The sequence below is a fragment of the Prionailurus bengalensis genome, chromosome B2, assembly GCF_016509475.1.
Source record: "Prionailurus bengalensis isolate Pbe53 chromosome B2, Fcat_Pben_1.1_paternal_pri, whole genome shotgun sequence".
NCBI lineage: Eukaryota > Metazoa > Chordata > Mammalia > Carnivora > Felidae > Prionailurus > Prionailurus bengalensis.
In genome coordinates this window covers 148,464,810-148,491,830 of record NC_057349.1, presented here as the reverse complement: position 1 = coordinate 148,491,830, position 27,021 = coordinate 148,464,810, and the positions used below count along the sequence as shown (strand labels likewise).

Genomic DNA, 27,021 nt, shown 5'->3' with positions numbered 1-27,021 from the left:
TTGTTTTCACTGAATCTTAAATCCACTCTTGTTATCAAGAAGTTGCTTTCCACTTACGAGTAAAGCTGCGTGTGTGTGCGCGTGTGTGTGCACGTGCATACATGCGGGCATGAATGAGAGAGGCAGGTGGCTTTTAGGATGACCCTCTGATGTTTGGAGTTCATAAATGTTCCCAAAACAGGTCTAGGATTTCTGATTTCAGCACATAAGAGTACCAGTTCAAACTGAAAGCCTCTATTTGGGGAGAATGAAAACGTGAATGTTATGTTCAGAATCACTGATCTTAAAACAGAAGAAGCCTTTCTCACAACCTGTGATTGTTTTTCAGTTGATTTTCTTGATTTTCTGACATATTCAATAGCACACTGAACAGTAAAATTTGCCTTATCAAACATATGCACTCTCTTCTTTCTATTACCTAATTGCGGAGTTTTTTTTAATGTTTATGTATTTTGAGAGACACCTGTGCACAAGTGAGGAAGGGGAGAGAGAGAAACCCAAGCAGACTCTGTGCTGTCAGCCTGGGGCTCTATCTCGCGAACCGTGTGATCGTGACCTGAAGTGAAATCAAGAGTTGGACGCTCAACCAAATGAATCACCCACTACCGCAAATTGTATGTTTTTTTTAAATGAGGCAGAATTTGGGCACCTGGGCGGCTCAGTCAGTTGAGCTTCTGACTCTTGATTTCAAGAGTTTTAGGTAATACGTCATAGAGGTTTTGGTTTGCATTTTCGTGACGATTCATGATGTTAATTAAGCATCTTTTTCACATACCTGTTGACCGTCCGATGTCTTTTTTGGGAAAACATCTGTTCAAATCCTATGCCCATTTATTAATTGGATTGTTGTGTTTTGCTGTTTCGTTGTATGCATTTTTTATATATTTCGGATATTCATCCCTTACTGGATATATGATTTGTAAATATTTTCTCCCATTCAATAGATCTCCTCTTCATTTTTTTGATGGTTTCCTTTGCTGTGCAAAAGATTTCTTGTTTGTGTATTCCCACTTACTTTTGCTTTTTGTTGCCGTTGCTTTTGGAATCAGATCCAAAAACAACAAAAAGAAACAAAAACAAACCAGAAAAAAAAAAAAAAAAACATTGCCAAGACCAGGGTCAAAGAACTTACTGCCTATATTTTTGTTCTTGTAATTTTATGGTTTCAGGTCTCCCATTCAAGTCTCTAATCAATCCATTGTGAGTTAGTTTCTTCATGTGTTTCAAAATACTAGACCAGTTTCATTCCTTTGCATCCTGGCTGTCGAGTTTTCCTGGCACCCTTTATGGAAGAGACGACCCTTTCCCCATTTATATTCTTGCCTTCTTTGTCACAAATTGACCATCTGTGTGGACTCTCTATTTTGTTTTTATGCCAGAACCATACTGTTTTGATTATTATAGCTTTGTCATATCGTTTGAAATCAGGGACCGTGATACTTCCAGACTGGTTCTTTCTCAAGATTGCTCTGGCTATTTGAAGTATCGTGTGTGGAATGTTAGGATTCTGTGTTCTAGTTCTGTGAAAAATTCCATTGGGATTTTGATAGGGATTACATTGAATCTGTAGATGTTTTGGATAATACAGTCATCTTAACAATATTAGTTCCTCCAATCCATGAGCATGGAGTATCTTTCCAATTATTTGTGTCTTCAACTTTTTTCATCAGTGTCTTACAATTTCCAGCATACAGGTCTCTCCTTTCCTTGATGAAATTTGTTCCTCGGTATTTTATTCTTTTGATGCAATTGTAAATGGGATTGTTTTCTTAGTTTCTGTTTGTAATAGTTGGTTAGCATATAGAAATGCAGCAGATTTCTGTATGTTCATTTCATACCCTGCAATTTTACTGAAGTTGTTCATTAGTTCTAAAAGGTTTTGTGTGCGTGTGTGTGTGTGCGCGCCCGCGGAGTCTTTAGGGTTTTCTCTCTATAAAATCATGTCAGTTTTACTTCTTTTTGTCGAATGTGGATGCCTTTTCTTTCTCTTACGTCACTATTCTGGCTAGAACTGCTAATACTCTGTTGAACAAAACGGCGAGAGTGGCATCCTTGTCTTATTCCTGATCTCAGAGGAAAAGCTCTCAGCTTTTCATCATTGAGTGTGTTGTCCGTTCTCACTGTGTTGGTCTCTTCCCCGTGTTGGGCGAGCGTCTTTATGACCGTTCTTGAGTTCTATCTAAGTTACCGATCTCCATTTCATTAGTTTCTTTTTCTGATGCTTTATCTTGTTCCTTTGTTTGGAACATATTCTCTATTTTCTTCATTTTGCTCAACTCTCTGTGTTTGTTTCCTTTTTAAAAAATGTTTATTTATTTTTGAGAGAGAGAGACAGAGCGTGAGCAGGGGAGGGGCAGAGAGAGAGGGAGACACAGAATCCGAAGCAGGCTCCAGGCTCCGAGCCGTCAACACAGAGCCCCATGCGGGGCTCAGACTCACAGACCGTGAGACCATGAGCTGAGCCGAAGTCGGACGCTCAACCCACAGAGCCCCCCACCCCAGGCGCCCGTCTCTGTGTTGTTTCTCTGTACGAGGTGAGACAGCTGTCTCCCCCCGGCCTTGCGGGGGCACCTTGTGCAGGCCTCATCGTTCAGCTTCCCCTGGCGCCTGATGGCCTTTCACACCTTTGCGGTCGTCTCAGCAGCCGGATGTATTCTTGGTAGGGCCCCTCGTGAAGGGTGTGCTAAGACCTAACAGTGCTACACGCGGAAGGATGTGTCAGTGCCTCGTTCCTGGCTGATGAGAAGGAGAATGTCAGGCAGCAGCTTTTGGATGATGCAGATGTACGTACGACCGTACGTGGGCCTCAGCTGTGGAGCTGGCCTCCAGGGCGGCTGAACTGGGGGACATTTGTAAAACTTGGGGCTCCAGACGAGCGTACGAGCTCCTTTCTGAGAGGTACTGGCGAGCTGTGACAGGGCCGAGGAGAGCACGAAGATGGCGTCCTCGACCAACCGCCCCTGATGCTCCCCTGGGGTCTCCAGGTGGGCAAGCCTGCGACGGCTCCTCAGGTCGAAGCTCCGTGACAAGTCCACAGGCCTTTTTCACAGGAAGGAGGGGTGTGTTTCAGTCTGTGGTCGGTGTCGTGCCCTGGGGGGATGGGGCGAGGGGTAGCCTGGATTGTCACAGTCCTGTAGGCCCCGGTGATGCAAGCTCCCCACCCCTGCCCCGGCCACCAGAGCCAGGTGATCAAGGAGGACCCCCTGTGTGGACTGCATACGCCCACCAGCGGTAGTGAGGCTGACGGGCAGCGCTGGGCTGGGGTGCACCCACCGGCTTTCACGGCCTCTGGGGTGCACCCATCAGCGCTGTTAAGGTACAGGGGGAGTGCAGAAAAGGCACCAGCGCTTTTGTGTCCCCCAGGGCTCCTGCCCATCTGGCAGGCACTTTAAAATTAGCAAATGAATCTCCTTCAGGTACATTCTAGGAGCTTCTCCAACTGCTGCTTGTGCGCTGGTCCCTGAGGCAACTGAGTCTGTGTGTGAGCCCCTTAAGGCAAGTGTCCCAGGTTCCCATAGCGCTGTGGGTCCACCGGGTGTGGCCCCGTTGGTTGTCAAAGCCAGACATTGTAGGGGCTTAGGATATGGGTATAGGCGTACACATACACACACGTGCGTGTGGATCCAGTCTTCGGTTTCACTTGACCGAAGTTTTTATCGTGAAGGATGGCTGAATTGCTTCACGTGCATTTTTGGCGACATGAAGATAATTGCATCATCTCTTCCTTTGTTTTATTGCTACTATGAAATATTAGAGTTTATGATACTGAACAGTTCTGAATAGTTTTTAAATATTATAATACGTTAATTCCTAAGTCTGATTTACTAAAATTTTTATTCATGAGTTTTCTCTGGGTTCCAAGGTGAATTGGTCTGTGATTTGCTTTTTTATAGTATCTTTGTTAATTTTCAGTATCAGTGGCATAGCAGGGCTTCGAAAATAACCGAAAAACTTGTGTTCTTTGTGAACATAGGGTGGAAATTTATTTGTTGAAGATTCTTAAGTGATTCATATTTGAAATCATTTGGGCCTGATGCCTTTTATGGGGATAATGCTTTGACAATTTTTCAATTGTCTGTATTATTCTGTTTCTTCTTTTTTTTTTTAATGTTTATTTACTTTGAGAGAAATAAATAGAGGGGCAGAGAGAAAGAATCCCAAGCAGGCTCCGCACTGTCCCCTCAGAGCCCGACACAGGTCTCAGTCTCACGCACTGTGAGATCATGACCTGAGCCGAAACCAAGAGTCAGATTCTTAACGGACTGAGCCACCCGGGAGCCCTATTATTCTATTTCTGCTCAGATTTTTCAATTACTTATCAACTCACTTTTCTAGAAAATTGGCCGTTCTGTTTAGATGTTTATAGTTATTAACATAAGTACGTGCCAAAGTATTAAGCATTTAACATGACCTAGTCAGTAGGGATGCAAATTTCGCTTTTCATAATGTAATCACTAATAGTTCAGGACCGTTATTATTATTTAAAAGTTCAAGATACCATGAGTTTGCAGAATAAATGGGCGATTCTTCCGTTTGCCAAAACACAGTCCCCTTACTGTCTCCCTAACTTGATGTCGTTCATCCTTCCTCCAATGTTTATTGAGACTTCTTGGGTTACGCAAGGGTTATGTGTTTTAACCTAAGGGTTGGCAAACCTTTCTGGTAAAGTTTTAAGCTCCATGGGCCAAACGCTATTGCAGTCACTGAGCTCTGCTATTGTAGCAGCCTTAAACATTGCGTAAAGGAATGAACATAATCCTTTCCCAATAAAATTTTATTTATAAAAACAGGCAATGGGCTGGCTTTGGCTGATGGACTTAGTTAGCTGACCTCTACTCTAGGCCATGTGCTGGGCATTTGCAATACTGTGGGAAAAAGAAGCAGCTTCTGCTGTCCCAGAACTCACAGGCTAATGGAAAGACACAAACTGTCAAGTTCTCTTAATCTTAATATGCAGTAAAATCAGTGCCTGGCACAGCCTGTACTCAGTGCATGAGTACAATCTTTAAAGACAAGTATATGATATGAGATGAACCAGCATATCTAACCCATGCTGACTTCTTTTCATTAAACCAATAAAGTAGTTTCACATGAGATTATGTATTTTCCGGTGGCCACAAGGTGGCCCATGTCCCTCTTGCACAGACTTTTGTGATGGCTGTTTTCCTCCAAGAATCAGCTCTTTTTCTCCGAGGAATAAATCTCATGTCTACAATCTGGGGTCTGAGGTTGCCGGAATTCTCCAGCCGTAGTCCCGACCCGGCAGGGTCAGTGGGATATGTTAGCGTTAAAGAAGTAACTGCGGAAAGAGACCGATGAACAAGTGAATGACAAAGTGAACAGAGTGTTCCAGTTAGAAATGGAAAAGGGTGTTTTTATTACAAGAGCCAGTCCATGAAAATAGCTAGCACGAGTTCAAACACGCGGTCTGCCATTTACTAGCCATGGGATAGTGGATGAGGAGTTACCTCCTGCCTCGGTTGTCCTCACACGTAAAGTGGAGATGAAAATGCTCCCTGACTTAATGTTATTACCGTGAGGATTAAGTGAATCAAGGCACCCGGAGTGTGTAAACGTGTGGGCACCCGGGAAACGCTTAGTAATAATTACGCAGGATCGTTAGTGCAGCAAGTAGGGGCAACAAACGTGAATACGAACCTCACGAGAGATTACGTTTCATGTTTTGTTCACGACCGACGTGTCGCAGAATACCAGCCCGGCAGAATGGCTCGCCCGGGGGGCACGAGGGTAAGCCTAAAGGTTCTGGAAAAGGGACCGGCGTGAGGGAAGGGCTCTGAGGGGGCGGGGCCGGTAACTGCGTTCCAGCCCCTTCGAGACCCGTGCGGTGTCGGCAGCAGCACGGCGTGCATACCCCGCGGCTGTTTGTTTGTCCATATCGGTGCCGGCCGGTGTCAGCACGTTAACAGAGTGTTTATATGCTCACATTTGTTTAGTTACCACGCTCATTTGCTGCCCAGGTGGAGTATAGGTCAGCTGACATTTAGATTTGTGTCTGATAACGTTTGCCTTTTAAACTCTGAATTTCCCGTCGGCTCACTCTCGCTTTATCGTTTGTCTTTAGATATATGCAAAAAATCTGGTGAATGCCGACCGTTGTGCACTTTTCCAGGTAGACCATAAGAACAAGGAGTTATATTCAGACCTTTTTGATATCGGAGAGGAAAAGGAAGGAAAACCTGTCTTCAAGAAGACCAAAGAAATCAGGTACAGCTAGAAGTAGAATGTCCCTCTACTGCGAGTGTGGCTGTGCAGGTGTTCCGTTACCCACCTTTCTGTGCCTGTTCACAGGTATGCTGACAGTACTTGTCATACTGTGATATCATTCCCACCAGGACCCGCCTCCTGAAGGTAGTACTTCTGGGAATGACATTGCAGTGCCAGCGAAACCGCGCCTAGGAAGCTTTAGCGTCACTCCTGGAAATGCCGTCTTCCGGAGGCGGTCCTTTTGGAAATCATGTTGGAAAAACTTACTAGTGCTCCCAGGTAGGTAAAGGAACATCCCACCTGGAGTCTGCAGGTCCTCTGTGTAGGAGCGGCGGGGTGTCGCCCCCGCCCCTTCCCAGCCGACGGCGGTCTCAGCGTCCAGACCGTAGCGGAAATGGACCTGATAGGCTGAATGACTTGACTTAAGCACACGAGTCCGTAACCGAACAGCTGGTGTGCTCAGTCAGATAGCACACGCCCGCTGCATCTGGAAACTACAGCCTTCTTCGTTCCTTAAGTGGCAGCTGCCGTCGCTTAAATGGACGGAATGGGGTCTGGCTGTAAGGCGTGCCTGCCACAGTCAGGTCGCACAGTCTGAACCGCTGCGGGGAGCACCGTCACTGACGCCCAGAGATCGTCCTTGCGTTCCTTTGCTTATACGTCTCGTGCAACTGTTTTTCCCCGCAAGAGCGTAACGCGCTCTGGTGGTGGCAAACGCCGTAGGAAAACACAATTCCTCACGAACTAAGTTCCGCTCTTCTTTGGTCTGTCGTGTAAGAGAGCGGATCAGGTGCCAGAAACATGCGTGTGGCCCCGAGCCAGGCCTCACCACTGCCCCTGCCCCTGAGCACTTCCCCTTCTGTGCTGGGCCCTGCATTCCACACTCACGGATTCGCAGTCCGAAGTCGTGGCACTGTTTAGATTGGTTATTTTCACTTGTTTTATTTCTGGTGTATTTGCTTTTTAGCCCCTCAGTAAGTCAGTCTGCACGTAGTCATTTAGGTAAAGGGAGTTCTCTTGCCGAAGGCTCAGTGTCCCTTAACGGTGCTGGTATCGATCTCCTTTTGGAGACGGTCACTCGAAGTTTGCGTGGACGGGCCTGGGAGAGACAGTGAGGGGAATGTGCCGGCCGCGCTCGCTCCAGTGGCCAGCTGGTGCCAGCCGTGTATGTGAGCGCCTGCCTCGCCAGGGCCTCCGCTGACAGAGGCAGCCAAGCAGGAAAATCAGGCATAAATCATGAAATGGTTCTAACACGCTTTTCCTACAGCCGTCTAATTTGTTCTGTTCGTCTTGCTCGAAGCGCAAGAAAACCAGGACGAAACAAGCTTGCTTTCTATGCGATGTTGGGTTCATTTTTTGCTCTTTTAAGAAAGTTCATTCTCTTTTGTGTCGACTTTCCTTTTATTTTTTCCCCTAGGGAACAGCCTTAAAGTTGAGCTTTATTTCAGGAACAGTGATTTCCTATAATGTCGAAAATGTAATATTATGAAAAGTATTTTCCAGCTTTTGAAACCTGTAGATATCGTAGACTGTAGACATCTTTCTTAACTAATTTTGAAACGAGCGCATGAGCTATGATGATAGCACAACGAGAAAACTATCAAATGAGAATATATTTGTAAAAGAAAACGCTGATATATCAAAACATAATTAAGGGTAATCAAAGAAAGCGTGCATTTTGCCTGTTTTTAAATTTGGCAAATTAGAGAATTAAAGATACTGGACATTGTAAGTTGTGTTATTTTTAGGCAGCGCTTGTGTTATAAATGCCTTCAAGTCCTAGTCCTGCATAGTGTCTCAAGTCGGGTGTAAACTCTCGTGTAACCTATGAGTTTGGCTATATGTGTGGTGTGGTGGGACGTGTACTGGCGTGGACCTCGTTTCTGTTGTGCCACCAGTATTTTAGGAGTCCTGACAAATTACTGAACCTTATGGGCTTCCGTTCACACCACAGTGAGAATTCGTTAAGAAAATTTATGTTCAGGAGTGCCTGGCTGGCTCAGTCGGTAGAGCGTGAGGCTCTTGATCTCAGGGTCATGAGTTCAAGCCCCGTACTGGGCATAGAGCCTACTTAAAAACTAATAAATAAATAAATAAATAAATAAATAAATAAATAAATAAAAATAGGTATAAATAGTTAAAGAAAACTTATATTGCATCTTGTAAATTACAAGGTGCTTTGCAACTATAAAAGATTTATTATTGGTCATGAGAGGAGACTGCTAGTTCATTGTTCAGTTTCAACTTGTGACCCAGTGTAGTTTAATGTGTTGTGGATTATATCCTACAACAAGCTCTCCCGTGATGACCGTGCAGTGGTTTTCTACTTTACCTTTCCGTATTATGTCCTAATAAGGTGATTTTGAATACGTCAACGTAAAATTAGTGCGAGTATTTAAAAGAAAACAATGCTTTTTCGCTTACTCTTTAGTGGGTGGTGAAATGTTCCATGTTCCGAATTATTTGACATCATCTATATTTTAATTAGCATGTCCCTCTGGTTTTATATCTGCAGATTTTCAATTGAGAAAGGGATTGCTGGTCAGGTAGCAAGAACAGGGGAAGTCCTGAACATTCCAGATGCCTATGCAGACCCACGCTTCAACAGGTAAGAAATAGCTTACGGCCCATCCTTCTCTCTGTCACGTCCCACTTGGCTGGGGCCTCTGTAATGACGCGCCCCCAGTTCCCCACCTGCCATCGCCGTGAGGTCTTTCCTCCTGGGCGCTCTGTGACCCTTTCTTTGAACCAACTCTCTTATCAGTCCTCAAGTGTTTTCAGATATTTATAAAATGATAGACTCCAAACCACTAATGCTATCCAGCTACAGGAGATTAAGACGCGATAAACACATTTATACAGGAGCAGTTTAAACTTTTAAGGCTGCTTTCGTTTTTATTATTATTATTATTATCATTTTATTATTGTTATTATAGCGTTCTCATTTTTTCCTGGGCATATTCTCCATCAAACCGTACCTTACAAGGCAGTAACCTCTCCTGATGAAATTTCCTACCTTGGAATCCCTGTCCCATCATTAATTAACTCTGGAGTGACCTGGAGTGAGTTACTTTATCTCTTGGAGTCTCAGTTTTCTCATCTTTAAAATGGTACAGTGATGCCTATTTTGTAGGGTGTGTGTGAGTGTGCGCGCGCGCGCGCGTGTGTCTAAAATTAGAGAAAATACTCATAAGAGATCGGGCAACTTTGCAGCAGACAGAAAGCAGGGCCTCCATGGATTGCCGCTTTTATCGGATATTATTCAAGTTGGATATCAGATGGCTTGTAAAGGTTTTTTATTTTGTTTTGAGTTTCTTTGGAGAATTAGAAACCAAATTATATAATCTGATTTTAACAAATCTTAAAAATTGAAAGTCTCAGGATTGATGCTGTGACTGGTAGGGAGTAATAGTTCAAACATTTTGACGTTAGTGTTCTATTAATTCAAACATTTGGTTTACTTTAAGAGGCAATTAAATAAACAGTAAGCATTTTTTTCAGAAACTTGATTAATGACGAACATGTGCAACTTGTATATAAACACAACTTTATCTTAGTAATGTTTTATCAATAAATTACGAGCGTGTAGAAAATCTCAGGTTTTTTTCCAAAGAAACCCAAACTTATTATTTTAGTGCTTAAACATTGAAAATATTTATATATCCTTATTTATAAAACTGTTAGATAAAAATTTTATGGGTCAACTTTTAAGAACCATGAAAAGGCAGACAACAGACTGTGAGAAAATATTTGCAAAGCTTGAATCTGACAAAATACTGTCTCCAGAATATGTAAACAACTCTTCCGTTGTGATAGGATACCTCTACTGTAATGAATAGAACCCCACATTTTAACAAACATTTCACAAAAGAAGATGCATGAATGGCCATTAGACACATGAAAAGATGCCTGATGTGAGGGAGATATAATTTGACGATGAGATCTCGTTACACAGCAGTGTGAACGGATAGTTTTTACAAAGTGGCCCCGGCAAGTGCTGGCAAGGATGTGGAGAAGCCTGGGTTCTCATACTTTGCTGGTGGGAATGGAGAAAGGTGCAGCCACTGTGGAGAACAGTTTTGCAGTTTGTTGTAGAGTTAAGCATATACTGACTGCACTCAGTCGGCTGCACTCCGAGGGATCCAGAAAAACAACACGTATCCCCCCAGAGATTTGTCTGCACGTCTGCAAAACCGCATTTTTCACAATTGCCAAAAAACTGGCTGTCAGCAAATACTAATATCCGTGAACTGGTGGGCGGGTAAATAAGATGGGTATTCCATACCCTGGGACACTGCGCATCCATGAGAGGTGCTGGACCATTTGTACCGTGGTACCTGCTACCTGCTGAGACTGTGGATCAGTCTCAAAACATTACTCTAAGTGCAGGAAGCCAGGCACGAATGGCCGCCTCTAGCTATCTGGCTGTGTCTGTGGAACTGAGTCCTGTTTGTAAAAAATATTTTCTCGAAATCAGGAGGCCGCAAACATTTTCTATTAAGGATCAGTTAGTAAGTATTTGGGGCCATAACGTCTCTGGCACAAGTCCTCAGCTGTGTTGCAGGGTGGTGACAATCCATTCAAGAATGGTGCGGTTGTGTTCCATTAAAACTGTTAACAGGGGCGCCCGGGGGCTCGGTCGGTGAAGCGTCTGACTCTTGATTTCGGCTCAGGTCATGATCTCACAGATCGTGAGTTCGAGCCCCACATCAGGCTCTGTGCTGACAGCTGCGGAGCCTGCTTGGGATTCTCTCTCTCCCTCTCTCTCTGCCCCTCCCCTGCTCTCTAATTCTCTCTCGTTCTCTCTCTCTCTTTCTCATATGAATAAATAAATATACATTAAAGAAATAAAAATGTTAACAAAATAGCAGAGGGCTGTTTTGGCCCATAGTCTGCAGTGTGCTGACCCCTGCTCTAAATTCGTAAGGTGATAACTCCCATTTAAGTTTGTTTACTAGCAAGTTACATCTCTCATAACATACAGCCAAGTCCAAAAGAACGCTATTTTACCGAATTTATTATATTTTTTCCTCTGCATCCGGTTTGTCTGTGTTGACCTGACCATGCTGGATTCTCAACACCGGATGATAAACTGAAAGCCCCCTAGAGACTGTCCTGAAAATCTCTTGAAAATGAAATAACAAATTGGTTAGGCCGCGTTTGAAAAGATTTTAGCTCAGTACTTCCAAATGTCACACTGTCCTTGAATTTAGAAGCTAAGTGGCCCCATTACAGTTCCTTTGTAATGGAAGCATGTAAATCGCAAAACTCACTTGAGACTTATGATGGAATGTATAGTTCACTTTCTTCTGTGTGTGTGTGTGTGTGTGTGTGTGTGTGTGTGTGTTTTGCTCTCGAACGCTACCACAGGGAAGTGGACTTGTACACGGGCTACACCACGCGGAACATACTGTGCATGCCCATCGTGAGTCGGGGGAGTGTCATAGGCGTGGTGCAGATGGTCAACAAACTGAGCGGTAGTGCCTTCTCGAAAACGGACGAGAACAACTTCAAGATGTTTGCTGTCTTCTGTGCGTTAGCCCTACACTGTGCCAATGTAAGTGACGCTGTTTTAAATGTCTTTTTACTACTCCGTATCCACTTTGAACCCTTTTAGGTAAAGCAGTGGAAAGGTTTCTCCCCCCCGCTCCCCCCCGCCCCAGCATTTCCTTCATAACCCAGAAAAGTGATTCCTGGTTGTACATATTTCACGAGAGGTCTTAAAATGCTTTGGGGAAAAACAAAACTCTTCTAATAATTTGCATTTGTTTCAAGGCGAATCTGTTAAAAACAAAAATGAGGTTATGTAAAGGTGCAATGTTCAAATATAAGGTTTACCTGTGACGGTATCTACTGAAGTGAGTAAGGAAATGTTATCTAAACCCTTACTGTCTGTCATATGTCCTGCATCGGAGAGTCTTGTACAAAAGATGGCAGTGACTCCTGTGTTGACACCCCCCCGGGACAGTCCCACTCGTGAGACCGCGTGGAGCACGTCTCAGCACGGTGGTCAGATTAGGGGTCAGTGCACTCGACCCCCCCACAACACATGTGCCCTGGTCGCTGAATGATCTATTAAGTGAGTTTCCGTTTGTTTCTTAGGCCTCGCTTTAAAATAGTTGAGATAAACATTTGGTATTAGGTAAACTCTGATAATCCTTTAATGATATTACTGGCATTTAAAAGTCCGGGAAAATTGTAACCTTTTACAAAGCTAAACCAATGTAAATGGGAGTCACCACCATACTGATGGGGAAAAGTGTACTTTTTGGAGATAGAACCTCGAGTTCCATAGGGACAGCCACATAGCTGATGGAAACAGCTGAGAGATGATTAGGAACAAAAGTGACAAAAAGCAGTACTCTGGTGACTAGGGACAACCGTATGCAACTCAGTGCTGTTTAGTAAGAACACCCCTCCTCTGCGTCACCCTGTGCCCTCTCACGGGGACCTCTCCTGCCACCCAGTTCATCAGAAATACATTAGTACAGCCGGCAAATACTTTTTGCTTTAAACATTTTCTGTACCTGTATTTCTCATAAATCTATCTATATATATATATATGTTTGTATATATGTTTATATATATATTTATATATATATTTATATATAGACAGGCTTACATTTGTTTTCTTTAGTTTAAAAGTTGCAGAGAGGGGACCTCTGGGGGGCTCAGTTGGTTACGTGCCCGAGTCTTGATTTCGGTTCAAGTCATGATCTCACAGTTTGTGAGTTCAAGGCCTGCGTCAGGCTCTACACTGACAGCACAGAGTCTGCTTGGGATTCTCTGTCTCTCTCTCTGCCCTCCCCCCAAAATAAATAAGTAAACTTTTAAAAAAGTTGCAGAGAATATAATTTCTAGTATATCCTGAATATTGGTTTTTATCGGTTTTTTAAATTTTCTTTAGTGTTTTTATTTATTTTCAAGACAGAGACAGACAGAGCATGAGCAGGGGAGGGGCAGAGAGAGCCAGAGACACAGAATCTGAAGCAGGCTCCGGGTTCCCAGCTGTCAGCACAGAGCCCGACATGGGGCTCGAACTCACAAAACTGAGATCATGACCTGAGCTGAAGTTGGATGCTTAACCGACCGAGCCACCCAGGCACCCCCTTATGGGTTTTTTTAAATGTTTCCGGTGGAATCTACTGTAGCAACTTGAGAACATTATAGTCCATTTAAATATATAACAATAAGGTCATATGATCGTAAACTCTAGCATCATTCTTTTCTCTCTCTGAATATGTATTTCTGTACCCCACAGAAGTTTGATCTAATGTAACATGTTTTATGCTTTAAAGTGTTTTATTTATTAAGATAAGCTAAAACATGTATAATAAGTGTTAAAAACTAATTTTGGCTTGCGATAGTATATATGTCGTTATGTGATCAAAGTAACCATGTTACGAAATTTTGATAAATGATTATCAAAAGTAAAAATATCAATTATTGGAAACTGTTCTATCCTAATAAGATGTCTGTGGCTTAAAAAAATGGTTAATATACCTATAAATACATTTTACCTATTTTAGACTGAAACTAAGCTTAGTGTAAGTTTTTTATACTTTTTATTTTAAAATAACTTCAGACGGAAGGCAACGTTACAAAAATAATACAAAGGTTCCCTCATACCATGACCTGTGCTCCCCAGTGTTGGTATGTTGCCATTTTTACCTTGATTTTCTTCTTTCCTTCCTTCCTTTCTTTCGTTCTTTCGTTCTTTTGTTCTTTTGTTCTTTCTTTTGTTCTTTCGTTCTTTCGTTCTTTCCTTCTTCTCTCTCTATCCCATTCATAGATGTTGTGTTTCTCTGATCTGTTTGAGAGCGTGTTTTAGACAAAATGTCCCCTAACGCCCAAGTGCTTTTGTTTGTATTTTCTAAAGACAAGTACATCATCTCATTTTTCCACTGCAGAATATTTCAGAGTCCAGAAATTCCTGTTGGAACCGTACAAGTTTGTTAGGACTGTCATGACCCGCACTCTAGACTGGCTGGCTTAGACAACAGGAAGTGATCAGCCACAGTCTGGCAACTCCAAGTCCCATTGTATCAGTGACTTCAGTTTCTTCTGAGGCCTCTCTCCTTGGTCTCTAGGTGGCCCTCTTCTCCCTGTGTCTATGTACGGCCCTCCTCCTGTGCGTGTCTGGGTTCTGATCCCCTTTGCTCAGAAGGGCACGTGTCCTACCGAATTCAGGCCCAGCCTTTTGACCTCATTTTACCCTAATCGCCTCTTAAAGGCCCTGTCTCCAAACATGTCACGTTCCAAGGCACTACAGATTTAAGGTTTCAACATAGGAATTTGGGGACTAAATTCAGCCCCTAACCTATGCCAGGTATCTTACCTACAAACTTCTTCTTTTTTATGTTTATTTTATTTACTTAGAGAGAGAGAGTGCGCGAGCAGAGGAGGGGGAGAGAGAAAGGGGGAGAGAAAGAGTCCCAAGCAGGCTCCGCAGCTGTCCGCGCAGAACTCGACGTGGGGCTCGAACTCACGAACGCTGAGATCGTGACCTGAGTCGAAATCAGGAGTCCGACGCTTAACCCACTGAGCCCCCCAGGCGTCCCTAAACTACAGACTTCTTTAGCGTCCTTTCATCTGGACCCATTCCTTACTCTTGGCCTTTCAGGACCTGGGTATTTTTTAAGCATATAGGCTGGTGATTTTGTAGAATGTTTCTTAATTTGGACTTGTCCGACGTTTCCTCACGATTATATTGAGGTTATAATTTTGGCAGGACTCTCGCAGGCTGATGTGTTCCCAGCGGATCCCCTGAGCAGGGACACATCCTTTGGTGACGTTCGCTTCCTCGTTTGGTTAAGGTGCTGTCGGACAGGTTTCTCCTCTGAAACGTTTTCCCTTTTTCTCACCATTTGAGAAGAGAGATTTTTACCTAAGCCTCTGGAGTCACTTCCTCTTTCTCTCTTTCCCTGAGATACGTATTGACACCTCCGCTCTTACGCCACAGAATTCCTTCAAGCCATCTCATTGCCATCTTTGGAACTTTCTTCTTTGACACTGAGAAACTCGATTCCCACTGTTCAACATCAATTTTATTCCTACTTGTGCCTCTTCTCTCCAAGGAGGCCTGAAGTATTGCTTTCATTAATAAGGAAATGACAGAAAGCATTTTATTTTAGCAATTTCTCTTCATTTGCATTCCACCTGAGCTAAGATATGGAAAAAGTTATTTAAAATGGTCGATCAAAAGTTATTTTAAATGATCGGCTGGAAATTTATTTCTGTCTACCTTCAATATTTTGTGAAAGCTTTAGAAACCATTATCAGATCTCATTAATACCATATTTTATATTTCCATTTGTTTTAGGAGGTTTTTATACTAGAGCAACTTAAGGAAGGGGTTAATTTGAAATGGGAGGTGGAAAAAAGTCATTTTTAGGTGAGTGTATGTGTGGAAGTTAAGGAGGTAGAAATCAGTCCTCTTAAGGTCTATCCGGGATTCCATGTGTTCCTTGAAGAACGCATCACTGTCGGTTTAAACACTCCTGAGTTGGGGAGGAGTTAAGATGGCAGAGAAGCAGGGGGACCCTGGGCTTTCCTCGTCCCTCAAACACGGCTCTATTGAGGTCAGATTTTTAGAACACCCGGGAAGTGGATCTGCAGAGTGGCCGAGGATCTCCACAGTTGGAGGGAGACTGCGTGACAGGTGGGAGGTACGTGGAAATGATTTGGAGGAGAGAAAGACGGCGGTGCCACGGAGGGGGAGGGAACCCTTTCCGTGGAGAGACAAAAGGGAGAGAGAGAGGGAAGGATTGGGAAAGTGTGGCATAAAGTTTGCACAAGGGGAAAACCTCTTTGGCCCACAGACGGGAGAGCGAGAAGTACTGAGTGTCCCAGTTCTCTTTTCCAAACAGCATCTGGAACTTAAACTGTGAGGTTTTAGAAGTGCATGACTTTCTCCGGGGCGGAGCTGTGGCCTGTGCTCCTGGGGAGGAGGGAGCCGGCCCCGGAGTATATAGGATCTCCGGAGCGTACTGGGAGAGAACAGTCCCCTTCCTGGAGTACTGTTGGAAGAGGGTTTATTGCCTCCCAAGGATAAAAGACCCTGCAGGTGCCATCCAAAGGCCTTCTGTCAGCAGGGGACAGAAGTGCACCCAGAGGAAATATAACCTTTGCTGCTTTCAGCGGTGCTACACCATAGATTCCGCACGCTGTGCAGGCGTGGGACCGTTTCTCAGGGACAGAGGACGTCGCACAGAGTGGAGAGGCTCGACTCCAGAGGAAGGAGGGCACATCCGTGCGGTGCCCCGTGCTTTTAAGACTTTGAGTTTTGAATCCCAGCCCTGTGCCAAAGATAAAAGGCAGGACAGTCGTGGCGCAGGGCGAGCTGACCGCCCTCGCTATTCCGTGAGGGCTGCCTGAACAGGGCAGGGTGTGAGATCCCTGTCCGAGGACCGGAGATCGGGGTGGCGCCATCTTACCCCCAACACCAACACGGTGCGGCCTCAGAGTGCAACACACAGGCCCCCGGTGGAGGCAGGACCCGTTTACGCCGAACCCCGCCCCGCCGCAGGCCTGCCGGCTGCTTATCTGTGGGGGCCAGACTGACCCTGAGCCAACGCAGCAGGCCTCTCCTGAAGCCCAACACAGCCAGCACCTTCCAGGCCCCAGGTGTTCTGAAAATCAGCTCCTTCAGAACAACACCTACAGTTCTTTTCTTCTTTCTTCTTCGTTTGTACTTTTGGAATCAGGCTCCTAGTTTCTTGTTTGTTTTGTCATGTCCTTTTCTCTTTTTTTCCATCAGGCTTTTTTATTCCTTTTTTCTTTTCTTCTTTTTTTCCTTTCTTTTTCTTTGGAATCAGCCTTCATGTTTTTTGATTCTCTGGGTTTATTTTTTGGCTCCCTTTCAATTTCTCTCTTTTTGGGGATCAGGCTTCCCCCCGCCCGACACTTTTTTTCAGGGGTACTTCAACAAATGAAACACACCTCATTAAGGTTCAAACACTCCCCACTACAGGGGAGGAGCTCTGAAGTGGACTGACCAGCGGGAATGAGCAGTGGAATGCATATAAGATACACCAGAAACACTTCCTGGAGTGCTAGCCCTGGACAGTGTATGACGTCTTTCTCATATAGCAGTACTCTCAGGTGCAGGAACAATAACATGCTTTTAAAACACCCAAAAGAGTGGGATGAGGTGGCCTAGTGGTTAAGGTGATGGACTGCTAAAACACCCAAAAGACAGAAACTTAGCCAAAATGACAAGACAGAGGAATTCTCCCCAAAAGAAAGGTCAAAAAGAAATCACAGCCAGGGACTCGCTCAAAACAGATGTATGCAATATATCTGAACAAGAACTTAGAACAACAGTCATAAGACTACTAGCTGAGCTTGAAAAAAAAAAAAAGCATAGAAGACACCAGAGAAACCCTTGGTGCAGAGGTCAAAGACCTAAGAACTAATCAGGATGAAATAAAAAATGCCATAACTGGGATGCAAAACAAACTAGACGTACTGACAATGAGGATCAAGGAAGCAGAGGAGAGAATCATTGATACAGAAGATAAAATTATGGAAAATAATAACGCTTGAAAAAAAGAAGGAAAGGATATTCTATCACAAGGGGAGACTGAGAGAACTAAGTGATTCCATGAAACAAAACAATATCTGTATTATGAGAGTCCCAGAAGAAGAGCTGGAAAACAGGGCAGAGGATCATTTGAACAAATTATAGCTGAGAACTTCCCCAATCTGGGGAAGGAAACAGGCATCCAAGTCCAACAGGCACAGAGGACTCCCTTCAAAATCAACAAAAATAGATCAACACTGTTGATCATAGTGAAACTTGCAAAATACAAAGAGAGAATTCATGGTGAAACTTACAAAATACAAATATAAAAAGAGAATTCTGAAAGTAGCTAGGGCCCAAAGGTCCTTCACCTACAAGGGTAAACACATATAGCAGACCTGTCCACTGAAACTTGGCAGGCCAGAGGGGAGTGGCAGGAAATATTCAACATGATGAATAGGAAAAATATGCACTAAGAGTCCTTTACTCAGCAAGGCTGTCATTCAGAATAGAAGGAGAGATCCAGACTTTCCCAGACAAACAAAAACTAAAGGAGTTCGTGACCACTAAAGCAGCCCTGCAAGAAATTTTAAGGGGGATTCTCTAAGTGGAGAAAAGAAAAGAAGACCAGAAGCAACGAAGACAAGAAAGGACCAGTGAACATCACCAGAAACACCAAGTCTACTGGTAACACAATGGCACTAAATTCCTATCTTTCAGTAATTCCTCTGAATGTAAATGGATTAAATGCCCCAATGAAAAGACTTAGGGTATCAGAATGGATTTTTTAAAAACAGAAAAAAAAGATCCATCTATGTGCTGCCGACAAGAGACTCTTTTTAGAGCTAAATACCTTCAGATTGAAAGTGAGGGGATGGAGAACTATCTACCATGCTTCTGGAGGTCAAAAGAAAGAGTCGCCATACTTCTATCAGACAAACTAGATTTAAAACAAAGACTGTAACAAGAAATGAAGGTCATTATATCGTAATTAAGGGGTGTATCCGTCAAGGAGATCTAACAATTGAAAATATTTATGCCCCCAACTTGAAAGCACCCAGATATACAAATCAGTTAATAACCAACATATAGAAACTCATTGTTAATAATACCATGATAGTAAGAGACTTTAATACCCCACTTATAACAATGGACAGATCCTCTAAGCAGAAAATCAACAAGGAAACAATGACAGCGAATGACACACTGGAACAGAGGGATTTAACAGATATATTCAGAACATTTTACCCTAAAGCAGCAGAATACACATTTTCCCCAAGTGTACCTGGAACATTCTCCAGAATAGATCACATCTGGGTCACAAATCAGCCCTCAACAGATACAAGAAGATCGAGATCATACCGTGCATATTCTCAGATCACAGCGCTATGAAACTTAAAATCAACCACAAGAAAAAATTTTGGAAAGCCCTCAAATACATAGAAGTGAAAGAACATCCTGCTCAAGAATGAATGGGTCAATTAGGAAATTAAAGAAGAAGTTAAAAAAATACTTGGAAGCAACTGAAAATGAAAACACCACAGTCCAAATCCTTTGGGATGCAGCAAAGGCAGTCCTAAGAGGGAAGTGCATTGCAATTCTCAAGAAGTAAGGTCCCAAATACACAACCTCACCTTATACCTAAAGGAACTAGAAAAGCAGCAAATAAAGCCTAAAGCCAACAGAAGAAGGGAAAAAGTAAAGATTAGAACAGAAATAAACGATATGGAAACCAACAAATAAAAACCCAGCAGAACAGATCAATGAAACTAAATGCTAGTTCTTTGGAACCATAAACAAAATTGATAAATCCCTAGCGGTACTTGTCAAAAAGAAAAGAGAGGACACAAAAAATAAAATGGTGAATGAAAGAGGAGAGATCACAACCAACACCACAGAAATACAAATGATTATAAGAGAATACTGTGAAAAATTACATGCCAACAAACTAGACAATCTGGAAGAAATGGAAAAACTCCTAGAAACTCAAACAGTACCAAAACTGAAACAGGAAGAAATAGACAATCTGAACAGGCCCATAACCAGCAAAGAAATTGAATCAATTATCAAAAATCACTCAAGAAATAAGAGTCCTGGGTGAGATGGCTTCCTAGGGGAATTCTACCAGACATTTAAAAGAGTTAATACCTTTTCTTTTCAAACTATTGCAAAAAATGGAAATGGAAGGAAAGCTTCCAAACTTATCTATGAAGCCAGCATTACCTTGGTTGCAAAACCAGACAAAGACCCCTCTAGAAAGGAGAATTACAGTCCAACATTCCTGATGAACCTGGATGCAAAAATTCTCAACAAGATATAGGAAACCTAATTTTACAGTACATTAAAAGAATTATTCACCATAATCAAGTGGGATTTATTCCTGGGCTGCAGGGCTGGTTCAGTGTTCACAGATCAATCAACCTGATGTACCACATTAATAAAAGAAAGGAGAAGAACCATATGATCCTCTCAATAGATGGAGAAAAAGCATTTGACAAAGTACAACATCTTTTCTTAAAAAAAACCCAAGAAAGTAGGGATAGAAGGAACATAACATCATAAAGGTCATGTATGAAAGACCCACAGCTAATATCATCCTCAATGGGGAAAAACTGAGAGCTTTCCCCCTAAAGTCAGGAACATAACAGGGATATCCACTTTCACTACTGTTGTTCAACATAGTACTGGAAGTCCTCGCCTCAGCAATCAGACAACAGATTGGCAAAGAAGAAGTCAAACTTTCATTCTTCGCTCATGACATGGTGCTTTACGTGGAAAACCTGAAAGACTCCCTCAGAACGCTGCTAGAACTAATACATGAATTCAGCAAAATCAGAGGATAAAAAATCAATGTACAGAAATCAGTTGCATTTCTATACACCAATAATGAAGCAGCAGAAAGAGAAATCAAGGAATCGACCCTATCTACAGTTGCACCAAAAATCGTAAGATACCTAGGAATAAACCTAACCAAAGAGGTAAAAGATCTGTACTCTGAAAACTATAGAAAGCTTATGTAAGAAATTGAAGACACAAGGAAGTGGAAAAACATTCCACGCTCGTAGATTGGAAGAAAAAATATTGTTAAAATGTCGATACTACCCAAAGCAATCTATGTCTTCAATGCAATCCCTATCAAAATAGCACCAGCGTTCTTCACAGAGCTAGAGCAAACAATTCTAAAATTTGTATGGAACCAGATAAGATCCCTGATAACCACAGTCATGTTGAAAAAGAAAGCCAAAGCTGGAGGCATCACAATTTTGGACTTCAAGCTGCATTACAAAGCTGTAATCATCAACACAGTGTGATACTGGCACAAAAACCGACACCTAGATCAGTGGAACAGAAGAGAGAACCCAGGGGCGCCTGGGTGGCTCAGTCGGTTAAGCGTCCAACTCTCGATTTCAGCTCAGGTCATGATCTCCCGGTTTGTGAGTCTGAGCCCCTCATTGGGCTCTGCACTCACAGTGCAGATCCTGCTTGTTATTCTCTCCCTCTCCCCCACTCCCTCTCCCCCTCCACCACTCATGCCGTTTCTGTCTCAAAATTAAACTTTAAAAAGGTTAAAAAAAAAAAAAAAGAATAGAGAACCCAGAAATGAACCCACAAACGTATGGCTAACCAATAAGAGTATCCAGTGGAAAAAAGACAGTCTCTTCAGCAAGTGGTGCTGGGAAAACCAGACAGCAACATACAGAAGAATCAAACTGGACCACTTTCTCACACTGTACACAGAAGTAAATTCAGAATGGATTTATGTTTGAATAAATAAGACCCAACCTAATAAGACCTAATAAGACCTAATAAGATGGATTGCTATCCATCAAAATCCTAGAGGAGAAAACAGGTAGCACCCTCTTTGACCTCAGCCACAGCAGTTTCTTACTAGACATGTCTCCAGAGGAAAGGGAAATAAAAGCAAAAGTCAACTGTTGAGATTTCATCAAGATTAAAAGCTTCTGCACAGCAAATGATGCAATCACCAAAACTCGAAGGCAGCCAACAGAATGGAAGATATTTTCCAATTACAAAGCGCATAAAGGCTTAGTGCCCAAAATCTATAAAGAGCTTACCAACCTTAACGCCTGAAAAACAAAACAAATAATCCGATGAAGAAATGGGTAGACGACACGTACAGACACTTTTCCCAAGATGTCCAGATTGCTAACAGACACATAAAAAGATGCTCAAAATCACTTCTCGTTAGGGAAATACGAATCAAAACAATGAGACGCCACCTCACACCTGTCAGAATGGATAAAGTGAACAACTCAAGAAACAATAGACGTTGGCAAGGATGCGGAGGTAGGGGGACTGTTTTGCACTGTTGGTGGAAATGCAGATCGGTGCAGCCACTCTGGAAAACAGTATGGAGGATCCTCCAAAAAACAAAAAATAGAACTATCCTACAACCCAGCAACTGCACTGCTTGGTGTACAAAAGGATACAAAGGGGCACACGCACCCCAATGTTTATAACAGCACTGTCCACAAGAGTCCAAGTGTAGAAAGAGCCCAAATGTCTGTCGATAGACAAATGGATAAAGAATACGTGGGGTACATCTACGTGTATATGTACACACGCACAATGGAATATTAGACGTCAAAAAGAATGAATCTTGCCATTTGCAACAATGTGGATGGAACTAGAGGGTATTATGCTAAGTGAAATGAGTCAGAGAAAGATAAATATATGGTTTCACTCATGTGGAATTTAAGAAACAAAACAGATGAACGTCGGGGAGGGGAAAGAAAAGTAAGATGAAAACAGACAGGGAGATCAATCGTAAGAGACCCAAATACAGAGAACAGGCTGAGGGGTGCTGGAGAGGAGGCGGATGGGGGATGGGCATTAAGGAGGGCACTTGCTGGGATGAGCCCTGGGTGTTGTATGTAAGTGATGAATCACTAAATTCTCCTGAAACCGATATTACACTGTCTGTTAACTAACATGAGTTTCAATAAATTAATTTAAAAACAAAACAAAACAGGGCTCCTGGGTGGCTCAGTCGGTTGAGCGTTCGACTTCAGCTCAGGTCACGATCTCACGGTTCGTGAGTTCGAGCCCCGCGTCAGACTCTGGGCTGATGGCTCAGAGCCTGGAGTGTGCTTCCGATTCTGTGTCTCCCTCTCTGCCCCTCCCCCATTCATGCTCTGTCTCTCTCTGTCTCAAAAATAAATAAACATTAAAAAAAAATTAAAACAAAACAAAACACTCCTGAGTTGATTCAGCCACATTATTAACGGCTGGCCCGGCGAGTCCCAAGGTCTTCAAACCCGCAGGGTGTTGCATCATAAAACCCGGGTGCAAACGTGATTAAATGTTTATACCACACTAAAACCAGATTTACACAAGAAAAATAACACTCCTGAAAAGTCGTGACTCAGTTCACAGGCAGTCTATCTTTCCATTGATTTTTTTTTTTTTTTTTTTTAGGAAATTACTTACGGTCCAAGTTGCCAAACTATGTGATGCAGTGGCAGCTCTCTGTGGAGTTTGTGACTGTTTTTTGTTTTGGTTTTTTTACTGCAATATTTCTTCTCACTAAAAGTTATAAAAATGATATTGTTTGGACACGTTCTCCAACTCAAAACTAACAGCCTCTTTATCTGAACCTGCTCCAGGGTGACTCCTGTTCTCCACTTCCCTTCCTGGCCTTCCCGCCTGAGGGATTCTTGGAGCTGAGTTTATTTCAAAAGTGCTCCTATTCAGAAAAAGACCAACTCACATGTCTTCTTTAAAGTAATACTTCTTTTGTTAGTTGGAGCACAAATCCTTCCAAATAAAAAGAAGACTGTTCCCAGTTTTGGTAAGACAGCCGCTGGTTTCTTTACAATGGGGTTTTCCAGAACCTTCTTCAACTAAAAAGAGTGGTCCACAGACCACGAGAGTAGAGGCTAAGACCTGAATCCGGTCTTTGTGCTGGCACTGACATGATTTTTTTGAGCAAATTTGCTTCCGCATTTGAGCATTCTTCCCCCAACCATCATACGAAGCTTAGGAAAAACACCTTGTAGTAAACCCTGTCCTAAGCATTAATCACATCTGTGGGCTCCTTGTCTTTCCCTCAATGTTCTATTTGTTCCTAGAGGATATACATAAATTTTGATTAAGATCATAAATGTGAAAAGCTTTGTGCTACTGGTACGAAGTACTTTTTTTTTTTAAGTTTATTTTGAGAGAGAGCACGTGAGCAGGAGAGGGGCAGAGGGAGAGGGAGAGAGAGGATCCCAAGCAGGCTCTGCACTGTCAGCATGGAGCCTGACGTGGAGCTTGAACCCGTGAACCCTGAGATCGTGACCTAAGCTGAAACCAAGAGTCTGACATTCAGTTGGCTGACCCACCCAGGCGCCCCAGGATGAAGTACTTTTTAATGGTCTGCTGATACAGAGTCAGATTAAGTATGTCGGTCCTAGAAATTTTTAAATACTTCCGCTCTTGAAATTATTCTGTGTTTCGTACATGAAAAGTGCTTCCTTATTATTATTATTTAAAATAATTTTAATGTTTATTTTTGAGAGAGAGAGAGAGAGGAGACGGTGCAAGTGGGGGAGGGGCAGAGAGGGGGGAGGCACAGAATCCGAAGCAGGCTCCGGGCTCCGAGCTGTCAGCGCAGAGCCCGACGCGGGGCTGGAACCCTCGAACTGGGAGATCATGACCTGAGGTGACGTCAGATGCTTAACCTACTGAACCACCCAGGCGCCCCTGAAAATTGCTTCTAACAGTGAACATGATAATAGAACAGCATATCTTACTGTTGTTTGGCTCAGTCGTCTTTGATTAAAAGTTTTGTCCAAGAGGCAGGGCACATGGGCCGTATGAACACTCCTGTTCTTTAGCTCTCCTGTGCTTCCTTTTGATTACACCTCTTGTATCATGCAGGGGGCATACCTCTGACTGGCAACATCTCCATTTCATTAATAGATAATGCTCGTACTGTTAGCAGGATGGTAACAACCACTTTAAAAAAGCTTGAAAGCTCTTTTAAAAGTAAAAGAGTTAATTAATTTAGTCACGCATATTATGCTTTCAAGTAAATAATTTGATAACGATGCCGAAAGCCAACAGGATAGCGATAATACCTGTTCCATCCTCTGCCTAGAGAAGGCAATCCTTTAAAGCAGGTTAGATCTTCACAGTTTGGATCAGAAGCCATTTGCCATTAAAGGAATGTGGGGGAAAAATCATTATTAAAATGAAACCAATTGGCTAGGGACAGATTTAACAAATGGCTTAACCTGTATTCGTTCCTGAATTCACCAACCAAGCAGTGAGTATCTTCTCTGTCCCGGACGGTGAATGTAAGATCATCATAGTAAGAACCACTCTTAATTCAGTACGACACTTACTCCATGAACAGGTTCTGTTTTGGACATTTTACATACAAAAACCACAGTCTCAGACCAGTCCAGAGTGAGGCTATTATCATTTCCATCTGCCACAAGAAAAAACAGCCGTCCAGAGTTTAAGCAGTTTGCACAAGGTCACACAGCAGCACGTGTATGAGAGAGCCAGGGTCTGAATGCAGGCAGACCTTCCACATGACACTGCCCTTCCCTGAGGCTGCTGAAGGGAGAGACAGACAGTAAGGCGTGTTTTTAAGTTTTCTATACAAGATACAGAGTAGATGGTACCTAAGAGAGTGTGAAATTTTGCCGGAATGGGGGAAAGTTCAGGAAACACCTTCACAGACAATGTAATGTAAATGAGAAGGCAAAGAGAGGATGAATCAAATAGTTTGGAATAAGTTGGTAGAAAGTTTAATAATTCGTGGTGTACTTCAGAGGAGAATTGCGTAAGTTGAATTTGTGTCTGTAGATGATGAACTGAATGTTGGGTACAACACTTGAGTTTTTCATACCTCCAACAAAACTTTTCTCAGAAATCCCCGCCAAGGGACGCTTGGACTCCGTTGGTTAAGCGTCCGACTCCTGATTTCTGCTCAGGTCATGATCTCACCGTTCCTGGGACCGAGCCTCGCTTGGGCTCAGCAGTGACCGTGTGGAGGCTGCTTGCTTTCTCTCTCTTTCACAATAAATTAATAAATATTAAAAAAAATACCCACCTAAAATTTACCTATCTCTTTGTTTGTAGGAACATGGTAACACCCACTTTTCCCCCCTCTAACATCCTTAACTTGAATTCTCTTAGAAAAAAATGACTGAATAAAAATTCTGAGACTGCATCTTTTAGGTAACACGAAATAGGTAACACCAAATAGAAACCTTTTAATCCTTTTCCAAATCTACAAGTGTATAGGTAACGGGTTTTAATGGACTTAGATTTTGGGGGGGCTCTAGGACTACAAGGCTTATAAATGATATGCTCATTTATTCATTCCCCAAATAGGAGCTGAACGTTTGAACGTGTTAGGTCCTATGCTAGGTACAGATTAAGAATTAACTGACCCTGAAGCCTAGGTGGTTTCATGTCCCACACGTATGTCTGTATTTGTTGAAGCCGCAAGGCGCTGAGTACAGGCAGTTTCCATTCTTGTGTTGATTTTCAAGGCATCGCTTTCAGATGTGCAGTTTTTCTTTCACATTTGACACTATCCCTCTGCCCTTTTAAATCATTCTCTGATCACTTTTTGAGTTGAAGGTTGCTGAATATTATTCTGTCTCAAGCTGGAAATCAGAGAGATGTGCATTTTATTTTTGCTGAATTTTTAATTTTTTAATGCGTTAACTTTAATTTTTAATTTTTTAACGTGTTAACTTTAATTTTTTTGCTTTTCTAAATATAATTTATTGTCAAGTTAGTTAACATACAGTGTATACAGTGGGCTCTTGGCTTCAGAAGTAGATTCCCATGACTCATCGCTTCCATACAACACCCAGTGCTCATCCCGACAAGTGCCCTCCTCAATGCCCATCACCCATTTTCCCCTCCACCGCTCCGTCACCCCTCCCATCAACCCTCAGTTTGTTCTCTATATTTAAGAGTCTCTTATGGTTTGCCTCCCTCTCTGTTTGAAACTCTTTTCTTTTTCCTCTTCCCCTCTCCCATGGTCTTCTGTTAAGTGTCTCAGATTCCACATATGAGTGAAAACATATGACATCTGTCTTTCTCTGACCTATTTCACTTAGCATAGCAGTCTCCAGTTCCATCCGCATTGTTGAAAATGGCAAGACAGACACATGAAAAGATGCTCAAAATCGCTCATCATCAGGGAAATACAAATCAAAACCACAATGAGATACCACCTCTGTCAGAATGGCTAAAATTAACAACTCGGGCAACAACAGATGCTGGCGAGGATGTGGAGA

At 42.8% G+C, this 27,021-nt stretch overlaps 1 protein-coding gene and 1 non-coding gene across 5 annotated transcripts in view; both read left to right on the top strand.

Annotated features, from left to right (window-relative positions):
- PDE10A (phosphodiesterase 10A) overlaps positions 1-27,021 on the top strand; it is a 353,258-nt gene that overhangs the window by 273,703 nt on the left and 52,534 nt on the right. For all 4 annotated transcript variants that reach the window (XM_043592730.1, XM_043592728.1, XM_043592729.1 and 1 more), the window contains exons 11-13: positions 6,083-6,225; positions 8,741-8,833; positions 11,596-11,782. In XM_043592730.1, coding sequence (XP_043448665.1) covers positions 6,083-6,225; positions 8,741-8,833; positions 11,596-11,782 — 423 coding nt within the window. The remainder of the gene's footprint in view (positions 1-6,082; positions 6,226-8,740; positions 8,834-11,595; positions 11,783-27,021) is intronic.
- On the top strand, positions 8,214-8,286 carry TRNAK-CUU. The gene has a single exon. It is a non-coding gene; the product is annotated as a tRNA-Lys (tRNA).